A 15,529-nucleotide genomic window follows, 5' to 3' on the forward strand; every position below is an offset into this window, starting at 1 on the left:
GTGAGCAGGTGAGCGTGTGAGCACAGGTGAGTGCGGGTGAGCAGGTGCACCCAGGTGAGCGGGCATGCGCAGGCGCAGACGGCGCAGACGTCCGTCGTGGCGGGCGCTGGCCGGGCTTGCTGGCGCCGTCCCCACAGCGGTGCGGGCCCTGCTCGCTGCCCTGGGCACTGTGTTAGCCCCTTGGGTGGGCAGACGGAAGAGGAGCTGAGGAAGCAGGGCAAAGATGTCCACGTACTGGCCTTCCCTGGGCTGGGTATGATGTTTCCGGGTCTGTCCCCATCTGGGGTGTGAGTGTCACCTCAGGAGCAAGGACCAGGTCGTCTGGTCCCTCCAGCCCCATCTTCAGAGCAAAGTAGCTTTTCCATGACCTGTTGGTGAAATAATGTCAAGTAAACACTAAGCACGACGTCAGTTGACACTCATTGGCTCCAGCCCCCACAAGAACGGTGGCAGCGCCTCCCCTTCCTGCGGCTCCCTTCTTCGGGCACCGTTCCTGGCGTTGTCCCCTCTGATGCGGGAGGTACTGCGGATGTCCCTATTTGACGGGTGAGGAAACCCGGGCTCAGAGACGTGAGGGAACTTGCTCCTGACCCCGCACCTAGGCAGGGGCAGAGGCCGGTGCTCTAGACCACCCAGCACCCAGTCCGGCTCGATCAGTCCTCAGGGGGCTTCCTTAGGTTAGTCACTGCTTCTCTGTAACCCAGGGTGGCCTGTCATCCCAGTGCCTAATCTATAGCCAAGGAAGCGTGGAGAGTCATGGCTCCCCCAGGTTAGAGCCGAAGGAGACTCCAGACATCATTCTGCTCCAGCCGGATAGAGAAATGGAGGCCTGGAGAGGTTAAATTTGGGGAGAGGAAGATGCACGCCCATGGAGCGACATGTGACTGCTGAGTAATCCCGAGGTCTCCACGGGCATGTCACTTTTCCAAGAGCGCTCAGGCCAGGCCCACCCCCGGGAAGAGGCACCACAGCAATGTGAGCTAACAAGCCGCTGCCCGGCCTGCTGGGGATAAGAGAGCAGAAAAAGATTTTAGAACAACAAGAGCTGACTAGAAGGGCCCAGGCCGGGAGGAGATGAAGGACCCCGCCCCCATGGTCTCTGTTGTGCGTGGAAAGTCAACAACACCCAGAAGAGCGGGGCTGGAAGAGCTGAGTCCAGGGAGGTCAGGGAGAAGGGGCCTTAAATAAGGGCTGGGCCAAAGCCCTCATCCGTAGATAAAAAATATCTAAAGGGTCCTTTAACCCTGCACTTCCTCTCTACCCATCCCCCACCATTCTCTACACCCCAACAAGGATGATCATTCCAATCCTAAATCTGATCTTGTCCCTACTTCTCTAAACATCTTGTGGACTAGCTGTCCCCGCACCAGGGTAACAGTGGCGCCCACCTCGCTATGTGCTAGGGGATTAACTAAGCTAACGTCTCCTTCCCTTTGTAGCTGTCCCCGAGTAACATTAGTCAGTTTTTACTTAGAGATCTGTAGTGGGTTGAAGGGTGAACCCCCCCCCCAAAATATGTCCACCTCCAAATCCCTGGAACTTGTGAATGTGACCTCATTTGGAAAAGGGGGTCTTGGCAGATGTAATTAAGTTGAGGACCTTGAGATGAGATCATCCTGGATTACCCAGGTGGCCCTAAATCCAATGACAAGTGTCCTTGTAAGAGAAAAGACAGGCGCAGAGGAGGTGATGGGGAGACTGAAGCAGAGAGTGGAGGGGTGTGGCCGCAGCTGAGGGAGCCAAGGGTCACATGGAGCCACTAGGTGCTGGACGAGGCAAGAAGGGATCTGCCCGCGAGCCTCCAGGGGGAGAGAGGCTCTGCTGACCACCCTGATTTCACACGTGCAGCCTTCAGAACCGTGACAGAATAACTTTCTGTTGTTTTAAGCCACCTGGTTTGTGGTAATTTGTTATGACAGGATCCAATAGCACATTTTCACACCTATACTTTAACATGCACTGGGGTTTACTGTAACTTTACATGACTGTCCCCCGCTTGCTAGAGTTTAAAGCTCAGGGGCAAGGCCTTCAGTCACCTTAGTATCTGGTGCGCCAGCCCCTGACAGATTCTCAATGTCCTTTGTTGAATTAAAAAAAAAAAAATCTGTTGGATCCTCTTCTCAGACCTTGAAGCTTCTTCAATAAAGAAACACATACCCCCAGGTATCCTGAGACAAGCCGGAGGTGGCAAAAACCGCAGAATCTCTGTGGTAGTTCGCGGACATCCGTTCCCCTTGAAATGATTTTTTTCTTGGAGAGACGTCGAGTAATTTAACTGGTAAATAATTCTAATCACTGTTTTTTTACTGTGAAACCATCAGGGATTTATTGTGGAGTAGAATGCACAAATTTGTATCCATTTTTAAGGTACAAGACAAGATTGCAAGAAAACAGAGACATGGCGGTGATTTCTGCTGATCATAACCCCAGATCTCCTGGAGGGCCCCTTCTGTTTACTTTTGCAGAAACCTCAGAGATGCCCAAGCTCCAAGTTATTACACAGATGCTCAAGACCCCTCCTGCCCTGCCTCTTCCCCCTGCTCCCTGGGCTCCAGCCACGCTAGCTCGTCGTAGCTCGTCGTAGTCGCACTCCTCACACCCTTGTGACTTTGCATATGCTGTTCCCTCTGCCCGGATTTCCCTTCCCCCCTTTGTCCACCTGACAAACTGCTACTTATCCTCAAAGTTTCTCTTCCAATGTCGCCTGCTCTGTGAGGTCCTCTCTGATGCCCAGACAGGGGCACTCCATCCCCCGCCACCCAATGCCCCTGGGACAGACCTGCTGTGAGGACAGTCTACTCATCTGTCTCCCCCTCTTAGGTGAGTCCCTCCAAGATGGAAAATGATAGTATGTAATTATTTGTTTGCTTATAAGTCTTGTTTCTCCCCTATAGAATGTGAGTTGCACCAAAGCAAGGACCCTGTTTTGCTGTTGTTGTTGTTTTTTTTACTTTTTTCTCTTTTTATTTATTTATTTATTTATTTATTTAATTTTTATTTCTTGCTTTGCTTTTTAAAGGTGATTCCCTTGTACTTAGCACCAAGTTGGCACCTAGTAAGTTTTCCATAGCTGCCATAACAAATTACCACAAACTCGGTGTCTTAACAGTACAAATCTGTTAGCTTACTGTTCTGGAGGTCAGAAGTCCAAAATGGTTCTCGCTGGGCTAAAATCTAGGTGTCAGCAGGGCTGCATTCTCTTCTGGAGCCCCTCATGGACAGTCTGTTTCCTTGCCTTTTTAGCCTCTGGAGGCCACCCACACTCGTTGACTCGTGATCCCCCTCCATCTTCAAAGCCAACAATGTCGCATCTCTCTGACCATCCTGCCATAGTCTAATCTCCCTCTGACCAGAACTGGAAAAGGTTCTCCAGTTTCAACGACCTAAGTGATTATATTGAACTCACCAGCATATTCCAGGATAATCTCCCTTCTTAAGGTCCTTAACACTTGCAAAGTCCCTTTTTCCAAGTAAGGCAACAGAGTCACATTTTCTGGGGGTTGTGATGATGACATTGTGGGGGGAACATTATTCTATAGTAAGTAGACTCCTAATGTAATATCCAGGCAGTACAATTAGAACAAAAACCCATCCCATCCCCTTTAAAATCTTGCCCAAATTTTTCTAATGTCTGTGCTGTAATACTGTACATGGGCACTAATATTTTAAATCTGGGGATAGTAAAACATCATAAAACTCTGTGAAACGGTGTTTTTTTGAGAAGAAAGAGACTCTAGAAATCTTAATGCAAAAGAAAGCTATGGAAGGAAGGAACTCCCCTGCCTATGGTTTCTCCCCACCCCTGCCCACCCCTTTCCAGGTTGCCCTAATCTGCATTAACGCACTTGTTTGATGAGGGCTGATTGGGCACAAGAGTCAACATGGAGCCAGCAACCAAATGGACGCCCAGTGTTCAAGGGATTCTTTCCAAGACCCTTCTCCAAACCCCCTTTTTGCCGCCATTGGAATTGTCTCCCAGAAGCACAGGTTAGTCTGTTTTACTTCCTCAAAAACGTTTATAGTTTTCCTACTGCCTTCAGATTAGATTCTAAAGTCTTTAGCATCCAGGGCGGACCCCGTGGCGCACTCGGGAGAGTGTGGCGCTGGGAGTGCAGTGGCACTCCCGCCGCGGGTTCGGCGTGGGTTCTGATCCTACATAGGGATGGCCGGTGCGCTCACTGGCTGAGCGCAGTGCGGACGACACCACCCCAAGGGTTGCGATCCCCTTACAGGTCACCAAAAAAAAAAAAAAAGGACCAAAAAATAATAATAATAAAAATAATAATAAATAAAGTCTTTAGCATCCAGTATGTTCCTTGGTTAGGTCCCAAGTACTTATTATCACATAATTTTCACAACAGTCACATGAGGTAAATACAATTACCATGTCTGTTTTACAGATGAAGAAACTGAGACTAGGTTCATAACTTGCCCCAGGCTTTAGCTGGTAAAGCACAGCCCAAGTTCACAGTCACACATCTGACTCCAGGGCCTGGCACTTAGGCGCTGTGGCCTGCTCAGTCACCGCTGGAGGAATGAGGGACTCAATGCCTTCTCCTTTGCATGTATAGGGGCCAAGTTAGCTCTGGACCCTTGGGGGTGGTCATGGGAGCAGGAAAGCAGGAGGAGTTAGCAGCGATGGAGGGGAGCTGGGCCTTTCTCTCAAGGGCCCTGTCTGCTCAAACCCAGAGTCATCATCTTCTCCCGGGGGTGGCCCATCAGAGGGGTGCAGGCTTGACAGCAGATGCACGGCAGGCCAACACCTGGCCAGGAGGGGCTTGGGCTGGCTGGCTTTACATCCTGCTGACCCATTTTCATATCTTGAAATAAGAACTACTGAGTTCAAGCCCTGGAGATTGAGTTTTTCCAGTCAGAGGAGAGTGAGGCCCAGGTCTGTGGGAGCTGGTTGGCCTGCCTGCCCTAGTCTTTTAGGGTGCCCTCCCCTTGTCCCTCTCCCAGTGTCCAGGCCTCCCCGGTTTTTGCCTTCTTCCCTCTCTCCCTCCTCCGAACAGTGTCAGGACCAGATCCCAGAGAGTGACCCATCTGAGGATGACAGTGATTTGCATGTTACTGCTGAGGTCTTGGGACGATCAATTCCATTTCTGCCTGCTCCCGCTCTGAACCACTTAGGAAGTGGATCCAGGAATCAGGCAGGCTGCAACAGATGATCTTCATATGGATGGAAGTTGAGTCGGAGCCGGAGCTCAGGTGTGTGGTGACCGTCTGGGATAATGCTTCCCTCCAGACTTGAGCCACTCACCTAGTCACCAGCATGTGGGATGGCCACAGCCTTCCTGAAAGGGAGGGGCCTGCCCTGGGGAGTAGGGAATGGTAGGAAGGGGTCAGATCACAGGGGCCTTGAATGCTGAGCTAAAATGGCTACATTTGGGCTTTGTGTTTTACAGGAGTTGTTGAAGATTCTTTTAAGCAGATGGTATATCCTGACGAGCTACATTCTTCAGAGGATTGATTTGGGATAAAAGATGGTTTGGAAAAGGAAGAGACTGTCCAGAGAAAACTGGTGAGAAGGCACAAAATAATAACCGCCAGAAAACAGTGGTCTAAATTCAATAAATGCTCTCCAGGAGTCATTCCACAAAGTCCTCTGGCCTCTCACAGGAGAGATCATGCTGCCTCATGCTCAGATTAGACAGGTTGTTGGTGGAATGGATCCATGTGTTTTTGCAGATAGTACTTTTTATAACTATTGAAGAATTCACACTGGCATTGCTTCCCCTCTTGTGTTCTTGAAAAAGATGCTGTTTGCTGCACAGGTAGTGGTGAAAATAAATTAGCTACCTGCTTTGCCATCCCTTTTCCAGTCTTGCTGTGTCACGTGGGGGATGCCAGGCACTGCCAGGCACCTTTCGAACAGTGTTATCTCAGTGGAAGATGTGCTAAGCCTTTTCAAAACCAGACCTTTAAAAAAAAAAACAAAAAGGCAGCTTTCATTTTAATTTTAAAAATTTCTCTTTCACTCCATTAAAATTCATCTCAGTGAAATGGGTTCAGAGTGGGCTTTAGTCATTCTGTCTCCTGTCTGAGATGCCGCTCCACGCAGCCAGCCCCTGCCATATGGGAAGCCAGTGAGTGCTTCCCTCGGAGCTGTGAGGACCAAACCCCAGTGCAGGGCTCTCTGGTCAGGATGGCTCCAGCTCCTCCACCACTGACACACAGAGCCCACTCTACCTGCCTGTTTTAAATCTGTCTGGACAGGAGCACTTATAACCCTGCTCTGCTGTTTTCAGGAGCTGCTGGTGTTGAGTCAGTCTTCCTGCTGGCTTTGCACCCTCTGCTCTCTTTCTCGTGCTGTCTGTCTTTCCAGCAGGAGACACTGGCTCACATCTTCAGACAGTGAGCACGTCTCCCTTCTCCCTTTCCCCTCAGCCCCCATCTGCATCCTCCTCTTTACTACCTTCATACGACAGGGGCAGGTTTCTAAGGGTCCGTATTTTCTTGCTTTTTTGGATATAAGCCTCTCCACAAGTCATGCACATTAGCATGGATGGAGCTGGAGGCTCATCCTCTTGCTCACAATTTTGCATTAATGTAGCTATAAGTGGGAAAGGTTTTTTTTGTTTTTTAATCAAGTTTAAGTTCAAATATGCCTTTAAACTAAAAATAATTACATTTAAATAACTTTAGAGAGGAGGATTTAAATGTTGGCTGTAAATTGATACTCTTCATTTTTTATCCCAGAGTATAGCAGAGTGAATGGCATAGAAAAAGCATTTCATAAATGCTTGCTGGAGGAGGGGATAAATGAATAAATTCTTAGGTGTTAATAGTTAGGTGATTTATCCCTCCCAGTGGTAAAACTTGTAATTGAACACACCGAATTTTAATAAACTGCAAATGGTGGAGTGTTCAGGCATCTGTCCTGGGTGGCACTAGAGATGTTTTAGGCAACTGAGCTGCATTATAACTGTTGGGATAATTTCTGTCTTAAGTTACCCCAAACAATGTTAAAAGGCTGGAACAGTAGTGACAACGTCTTCCCTCTATAACAAGCAGTCTTTGGGTAGGACAGATCTAAGGTTAGTTCTTCTGGTGGCTCAGTAACACCTCGAAGGTCCCTGTACTTTCCATTTTCTTTCCCGCATCCTCAAGGTGTCAGAGTTGCCATCACAGGCTCACTCTCTCACGGTTGCAAAATGGCAGCCGCAATTCCAGCATCATACGCAGACATGACTTTATTCAACAGAAGAAGAGGAATAATTTCTCATTCCTCTCTTTCAGGAATACAAAACTGTTTCCCAGAAGGTCTCTAGAAGAATGCGCATTATATCTTTTTGGCTAGAGTAGGGTCACATGCCCACTTCCAAACTAACCACTGGCAATAGAACTGGTACCAATCATTTGTGATTTACCACTGAGCCTTAAAGTGGAGGGATAGATACCTGGACTATGTTAGGACTCTTCCAGCAAGGAAGACAAGAGAAATAGCTAGGGATAGGTCATCAGGCCAGGCCTGATTCCCAGCAAAGCCAACTCTCTTGTCATTTTCTTAGGAGATTTTATAAACTAGGGAAATACATAGACAAATTTCATTAAGAAGATTACACCAAGATTTGATTGGCTAATGAGCAATGTATCTGGGTGCTAAGGGCACTCACACTTTTTTATTTTCTTATTCTCGGTTAGGCTTCTTTTTATCAACATTCAGTTGTATTCTATGACTTTTTCTTATTTGGCTGGGAATTATGTGGTTGAGGGATCTAAAGTCTATTTCACAGTTCAGCAACAGAGGTCATTCATTCATTCATTCACTTATTATCAATTACTTATTTTGTTTTTATTAGCTACTATGGGCACAAAGGTGGAAAAAGATAAGGTCCTTGTGTGCTAAGAAGTAATATATTAGGGAAACCTCTTCCTTGCTGAGGAGAAAATCTATTAAATGTGCCTGAGCAGCAGAGGGGAGTCTAGAAAATTTCAGAGGACTCATTTGAGCTGGATATAAAAATCAGGTAGGAGTTTGCCAGGCAAAGAGGAGAGCAGAGGGAGGGTGTGTCAGGTCGAGGGGCGGCAAGTACAAAGGCACAAGGCCACGAACTGCATAGTGTGTGCAGAGAACTCCAAGCTTGGTGTGCACAGAGCACAGAAGAGGCTAAAGAGGTGGAAATGTTCAGACAGAAGACAGAAGGGGCCAGATCGTGCCAGGCTAGGACAGTATGCACAGGGGCAAGAGCATGCGCTCTAAGTCAGGCCTGGTGTGAATCCAGGGCCCACTATTACAATAGCTCAAAGGCTATATTAGTTTCCTAGAGCTGCCATAACAAATTACCACAAACTGGGCAGCACAAAACAACTGTTTTTCCCTCATACTTGTGAAGGCCAGAAACCCAAAATCAAGGTGTCGGCAGGGTTGGTTCCCTCCAAAGCCTCTGAAGGAGGATCCATTCTGTGCATTTCTGCTCGTGTCTGGTAGCTGCTGGCGACCACTGGCATTCCTTAGCTTGGGGCTTTAGAACTCCAATCTGCTCTTTACTTGGTTGTCTTTGCCCTGTGTGCCTCTCTGTTTCCCCTTCTCTTCTCTTCTAAGGACTTATTATTGGATTTAGGGCCCACCTTAATACATGATAATCTCATCTCAAGATCCTTACCTTAATTACATCTGCAAAAACCCTATTCCAAGTAAAGTCATGTTCCAAAGTTCTGGGCATATCTTTGGGGGACCATAATGCAACAACTACAGTAGTCTTAAATAAAGTACTTATTCTCTCTAAGCACAGTCCTTATCCACAATACAGGGATCAAATATTTGTCCTAAGGGGTCATTGTGAGATTCAACTAAAATGCTTTTTAATTGCTTAGGAAGTACTTAGTCTATAGTAAGTACTCAATAAATGGTAGGAACTTGGACTTTATCCTACAGGCAACAGAGGGCTTGAAAAAGTAAGTGCTTCAGGAGTGGGAAGACGGAGTGGCTTTCCCAGTGTGTCACACCCTTTTGACAGCACAGGTGAATCAGGCTGTGCCCCTAAGCAACACCAAGGCTTCAGTCAGAGTCTCTTAGGACAGGTATGCTGCAGTGTTGCAGCTGTCTCCAGAGGAGCAATGATGAGAACAGGAAGGGTTTCAGGGTGAAATGGACACACAGATATGCTAGGAGGTGGGGGCTGCCTGGTGCCACCAAACCAGTGGGAGCATATGTATGTATCCATCTGAAAATCCATAGTTAAATGGAATCCCTGCCTGTTGTCCTGGAAGGTGCCATGACGACTCCTGCAGCAGAGGCATAGCCCAAGCCTGGAAAAAGGAAGGGCAATGAATGAAATGAGAGAAGCCCATGGACCTGCAGAATGTCAGGGCTGGAAGAATCTTGTGGATCAGAGGAACCCTTAAAAGGTTATTGATAAGTGTATTAGTCCATTTTCTGTTGCTTGTAACAGAATACCCAAAACTGGGTAATTTATAAAGAAAAGAATTTCTTACAGTTTTGGAGGCTGGGAAGTCCAAGGTTCAGGTATGCATCTGGTGAGGGCCTTCTACTTGATGGGAACTCTCTACAGAATTCTGTGGTGACTCAGGGTATCACACGGTGAGGGCTGAGCAAGAGCATTGTCCTTATAAAGCCACCAGTCCACAGCCATTATAAACCACTTATCCATTAACTCATTAATCCATGAATAGATTAATCCATTTATGAATCCCCACTATTCAATCACCTCCCAAAGGCCCCACCTTTCAACACTGCCACATCAGGATCAAACTTTCACATGAGCTTTGGAGGGGACACACGTTCGGACCATAGCAATAAGAAAGCAGAGGCCTAGAGAAGCGAGATGGTTGCCCAGGGTCACTCAGCTTTGAATGACAAAGCCAGACCTTAAACCCAGGATGTCCTTCTCACTACAAAAACGCATGTCTTTTCCTATCATTTGGCCAACTTAAGCAGGAAGGAGATTTAATGGAAGGATGTCAGGGGACAAGAAATTATATGTTCTTTGAGAGCAGAGATCTTGTCCTATACCAGGGATTCTCAACCATTATAGCACATGGGAATCACCTTGTGGGCATGTTCAAATACAGATTTGGGCCCCCCAGAGAGTCTGATTCAGTAATCCTGGGATGGGCTCACACGTGCATTTCTAACAAGCTCCCAGGCAGCGCCGAGGCAGCGCCGAGGCTGCTGGTTTTGGGATCTCACTTTGAGAATCATTGTCCTGCACATTTCCACAGTTCCTGAAGCACATGCTTTGCAAATAGAAGGTCTCAACAGGTCCTTGTTGCAATGAATCATATGCTTCTAAAATGAAGCTTATCCCTTTGGGTCATAAAGACTATCAAAGACTTAATACAAACTGATAATGTTCATTGGAGGCTGCTAGTGAGTTTAGTCAAGTCTTCCTGACTAGTACATATGCTCCTCAACTTACAATGGGATTATGTCCCAATAAACCCATCATAAATCGGAATATATCTCAATCGGAAATATCATAAGTTGAAAATGGACTTAATACACCTAATTTGCCAAACATTACAGCTTAGCATGGCCTACCTTAAACGTGCTCAGAACACTACATTAACCTACAGTTGGGCAAAATTATCTAACACAAAGTCTATTTTATAACAAAGTGTTGACAATCTCATGTAATTTATTGAATACTGTACTGAAAGTGAAAAACAGAATGTGTATTCTAAATACAGTTTCTACCGAATGTGTATTGCTTTTGCACCATGGTAAAGTCAAAAAATCCTATATCAAACCATAGTTCAGTAGAGGACCATCTGTACTTTACGTTATGACATAAATTAGTTTCATTTCAACCAAATCCATCCCACTAAACACATTTTACAAAACCCAAGCCTTGCTGCGTCGAACATTCCTGGTAATGTGGTGAGTGTAGTTTCTGGTGCAGGGTGGAGGAGCTTTGGGGCATTCATTATTTTCATCTGGTCTTTAGGGAGAATCACAAGAAGCAAGTCATGTTTATTATGCCTCTGATAATGAAAACAGTGTGATTTTTAAAGTCTTCAGTGGCGATATTTTTAAGGACTGTCATCAGTCGGCATAATTAATGAGCGCCTCCTACAAGTGCACTGAGAAGTGCTCTGAGAGGTAAGACTGAGACACAGTCCCCACCCCAAGAGCTAACAAGCTAGTGGAGGAAATGAGGTCAAAGACGAGGATCATGAGGGGCGTGAGGAAGGCTTAGCTATTGGAGGCTGTGGAAGAGCCCTGCCCACTCCCACCCTTAACTGGGGCAAACCCAGCACCAAGCTGGAATTCACTGGCACAGCTTATGAGAGCTTATTGGCTGGTGACATATCTCTTCCCAATTTGAAATCTACCATAATAAGACTATTTAAACCACGGAAACCAGGCAAAAGCTACACATCAGGGCTTCCCTGCCCCCCATCCAGAGAGCCAGTTTGGCAGGACACCAATAATTCCTACGGCCTGATAGAAAACTTCAAGGTAGCTTCCAAGGTATAGCCAGGGAGGTTGCAATTTCCAGGGGAAGCCTCGTGTGAAGTTGGGTCTCGTGGGGATGGGCCTCGTGGCTGGGTTGGAGGAAAATGGTCCAGAGTTACTGACTCTCCAGGAGGACAGGGTGCAGAGGGCTGAGAGGACCAGGGAGCAGAGCAGGAGAGGGCCTCGGCTCAGCCTGGACAACTAGGAGGACCCGCGCTTGGACCTCGAGCCTGGAGGCCATGGAGGGACCGATGGCGTCAGCAGCAATTGCTGACCAGGTGGGAACGCTGGAGGGCAGCCTCGGCCACTCCTGGCCAGGATGAGAGGTAAGGCACCCCACCCCAACTCGAGATCTCCCCTGGGAGAAGGAGGGGAGCAGAAGTGTGAGGAGGAGGGAATCTTGCATTTGCTGAGTTTATCTTGAGTTGATCATGTTAAAACCAGAAGTGACTAACTTACCTTAAGAGGCAAATTTTAAGTTTTCCCGTCCTTGGTGAAAATGTGAGCTTGGGAGCCAAGATCACTCCTGTTTTACAGGAATAAAGATTGCCTTTGAACATCTGAGTCTTGACGTGCTACTAAAAATTTCAAACCTGTGACATCCTTCCTTTGTAAAATGAGATGCCATAATCAGAATTTTGTGCAGTAAGAATTTCAGGTTTTTCTTTAATTTGAAAAAAAAAGTTTTCAACAATGCCTGTTATTCCAAACTTTTAGAAAAGTCTAATTCACTAATTTATTTTTAATTAATTTTTCTTTTTTCTTCCTCTTCTTTCTTTGGAGGGAGGGATGTTGTAGTGGAATTACATGCAAGAGGCCTGGGAGACCTAATTTTTATTGGCCTTGTGAAACCTCATAAAATAATGGTCTTTAGAAAGGACCTTAGGTATTATCTAGCCAAACAGCCTCATCTAATAATGGAGGAAACCTAACCTCAGATGAATCCACTTGCCCAAGGCTACTCTAAATTAACAGGAGAGATAAGACTCTATCCCACGTCTTCTTATTTTTCAGTTCTGCTGCTTCTATGTTATGTGAGAGTGAGTTTGCGGATATATAACTACAATAATGGGTTTGAAATTCCAGACAGAGAGCACCAATTGCTCCGTCAGCTTTCCAAAAAAATTCTAAGTGGCTAAAAGCTTTTTTCCCCTTTCGTCTGAAGTTTCTACTAAATCCACTTGCCCAAGGCTACTCTAAATTAACAGGAGAGATAAGACTCTATCCCACGTCTTCTTATTTTTCAGTTCTGCTGCTTCTATGTTATGTGAGAGTGAGTTTGCGGATATATAACTACAATAATGGGTTTGAAATTCCAGACAGAGAGCACCAATTGCTCCGTCAGCTTTCCAAAAAAATTCTAAGTGGCTAAAAGCTTTTTTCCCCTTTCGTCTGAAGTTTCTACTAAAGTAAAGAAGATTTAATTACAGCCTAGAGCCACCATACCGTAGAGGTCCTCTCAACAGCTTCAGAATGAGTCTTTTTTTTTTTTTTTTTTTAGACTGATGCTATATTTAAATTTTTGGCTTTATATAGCTTTTTAGATGATTAAAGTAGTTGACATTCACTGGGAAAACTTAAACAATATAGATAGGCATAGGGCAAACAGTGAAGCCATCCTGACCCCATCCCCTAAGTTGCACTGGCCCGAGACAACCACTTTTCATAGTTTGGTGAAAATAAACCACCTTTTGCTTATAAAGTGGATAGTGATTCTAACACAAACCACCAGGCCAGCCTGGGGGTGGGAGCAGGGGCCGGGGCAGGGAGGGAAATGGCATTTTTACAGCTTCTTGGGTTCTGTGACAAAAGAATAAGCTAGGGATGTGAATATCACCTAGACATAAAATCCTTAGGGTCAGTCTCTCTCTGTCTCCTATAGTTAACCCTCAGTCACCAGCTTGGGTGGATGTCCCTTAAGACACTTTTTTCAAGCCATTCTGGAGGGATGAGGGCTTCTATGAGAGTTTTTTTCAAGAAAAAGCCTGTTAATAAATACATCCATCCAAATGTATTACATTCCATATTTTAATGCACTGTTAAGCTGTCATGTTAACTCCCTCTGGGCTTTGCACACTTTAAAAGAAGTTTCTGTGATTCCTTTGCAGAATTTGAACTTGTGTCACTGATGAGAAAAACTGTACCCCTATGGTAGTCTTTTAAAAAAATATAGGCCTTTTTATGTCCATTTAAGCAACCTGGTACAACCAGGTACTATATATTACTTATGAGTGTGAAACAGAATATTTTAAAATCTGGATCCTGATGCTGATAGTATAGAATGGGAGCTTGGGTTCTGAAACTGGGAAGGCTTAGGTTTGAATACCTTCCTGTGTGGCCTAGGGCGAGTCATTTAACCTCTTTGAGCTTCAGTTTTCTCATCTGTAAAATGGGGATAACATTATAACAATAAAATACATCCATGTTCTTAAAAGTTCTTTCATCATTTCTGTCACTGGAAACTTCTCTTTGGCAATCTAAGGTTATCTAATATCTTTCCAACTGTCTTTCTCAGGACCCCAGCCTTCTACCCCAATCTTATCAAGTCTTCTACCTCTCTTAGGCAGCCCCTAACCCCTAGAAGCCTTGTTCATTTCTTTTAAAGGCAGCTCAGCCCTTTGCCTCACAACATGGTGCCATAGTACTTTCCCTTACATCTAAACCTCATCAGGCTGTGCCATCAAGCAGAGTCCCTGCCCAGCACTACCTTCAGGACAGAGGCCGGGCGGAAGCTCTTCACCGATGGTTTCCTTGAACCTGATCCACTTTCTTAGGCAGGTGCTCTCCGCCACCGGCATCTGTGAGCAGGAGGGAGTAGCCTGGGGGTTAATCATCTTCTGATATAAACTCTGCTGTCTCCCTCAGGAGGTAGAACTGCCTAATAGGTTACTTTTATAAGGGGTGACGTTATAAATGTGAACTTATAAATTTATCCTAATACCATGTTGCTCTTAGATGTTTTATATAAAGGGGTCCCATGTTGGAGTTCACTCAAAATATGGGGTTCCACCTCTAAGAGACATTTGACCCCCACTGACCTGGGGCTTTTGCACTTGCTCCCTGCTGGTCAGAAGGGAGACAGTTGCTTCTCTTTTATTTTCCTTTTGAACTACTAAGATGCCTTCTTTCTTCAGTATTTATTCAATTAACCTTTCATTCTCATACTCTGAAACCAGCAGAATGTTTTCATCTGTACATCTGAGGGCACAGGAACTTCTCACATTAATTTCCTCTCAGTCATGGCAGAGTTTTACTTTTTTTTCCCTGATGCAAATGCTTTTATGGGCTTCAGCTGCTGATTTTATAATTATCACTAACAACTAATTGTTTTGAATGCAGGGAGAAATTTTCTTAAAGTCATAGCATCCTTTAGAACAGTCAACTGATCAGAATTTTAACTGGGTGATAGTGTAAGTACACACTGTTTATGTAACCAAAACAACAAACTTAGGTTTTAGATATTTTCCCTCAGAATGAACACAACTTTATCAACTGCTTTGGATGAATATATAAATATTTTCATTATAAATATTAAAAAGTTTATATAAAGAAATACGTAAAAGCTGGAACTATTTCCTTCAGCCATACAAAAAAAAAAAAAAAAACTTGAGACTTGCATAATGATAATGGTTGAATTCTCAAAAAGAAAAATAAATACAGCATTTTAACAACATACATGATCTTCAATATGTTATAGCAATGAGAGTATTAATTGTGACGTTGCATACCTTGAAGAGTTCTCAAAAATACAAATTGCTTCTTCAGAAATAAAACTATGGAAATAAACCTATAGAAAAGAACTTCACAAATAAAAGAAATGACACTAGAACATAAGCTCCACAGGGCAGAGATTTTTGTTGGTTCTGTGCTCTGCTATATCTCCAGTGCCTAGAACAAGGTCTGGCATATAGCAGGTGATCAGTAAATACATGGTGAATGACTATTTTAACAATAAACTCTGATGAGAAACTTAAACTAGAGGTGCCCCTGATAGGTAGTGGATCAACTGGAAACTAAAAAGCCAGATACAATTTTGCATCTTAAATTGACTCTGAAACAAATTGAATAAGCCTAATTTTTTTGTTTCCGCTTTCAACTGGTTATTGG

General features: G+C 45.0%; 1 protein-coding gene across 6 annotated transcripts in view; it reads right to left on the reverse strand.

Annotated features, from left to right (window-relative positions):
- Nucleotides 1–15,529, reverse strand: part of DNAJC27 (DnaJ heat shock protein family (Hsp40) member C27) — a 56,963-nt gene that overhangs the window by 1,552 nt on the left and 39,882 nt on the right. For 4 of the 6 annotated variants that reach the window (XM_063078644.1, XM_063078643.1, XM_063078650.1 and 1 more), the window contains one exon: nt 236–368. In XM_063078644.1, coding sequence (XP_062934714.1) covers nt 236–368 — 133 coding nt within the window. Of the gene's footprint in view, nt 1–235; nt 369–4,289; nt 5,920–15,529 lie in introns of those variants that run through there. The other 2 variants (XM_063078648.1, XM_063078651.1) reach the window with 2 other exon arrangements.

This window comes from Cynocephalus volans, chromosome 14 (assembly GCF_027409185.1).
Source record: "Cynocephalus volans isolate mCynVol1 chromosome 14, mCynVol1.pri, whole genome shotgun sequence".
Classification (NCBI taxonomy): Eukaryota; Metazoa; Chordata; class Mammalia; order Dermoptera; family Cynocephalidae; genus Cynocephalus; species Cynocephalus volans.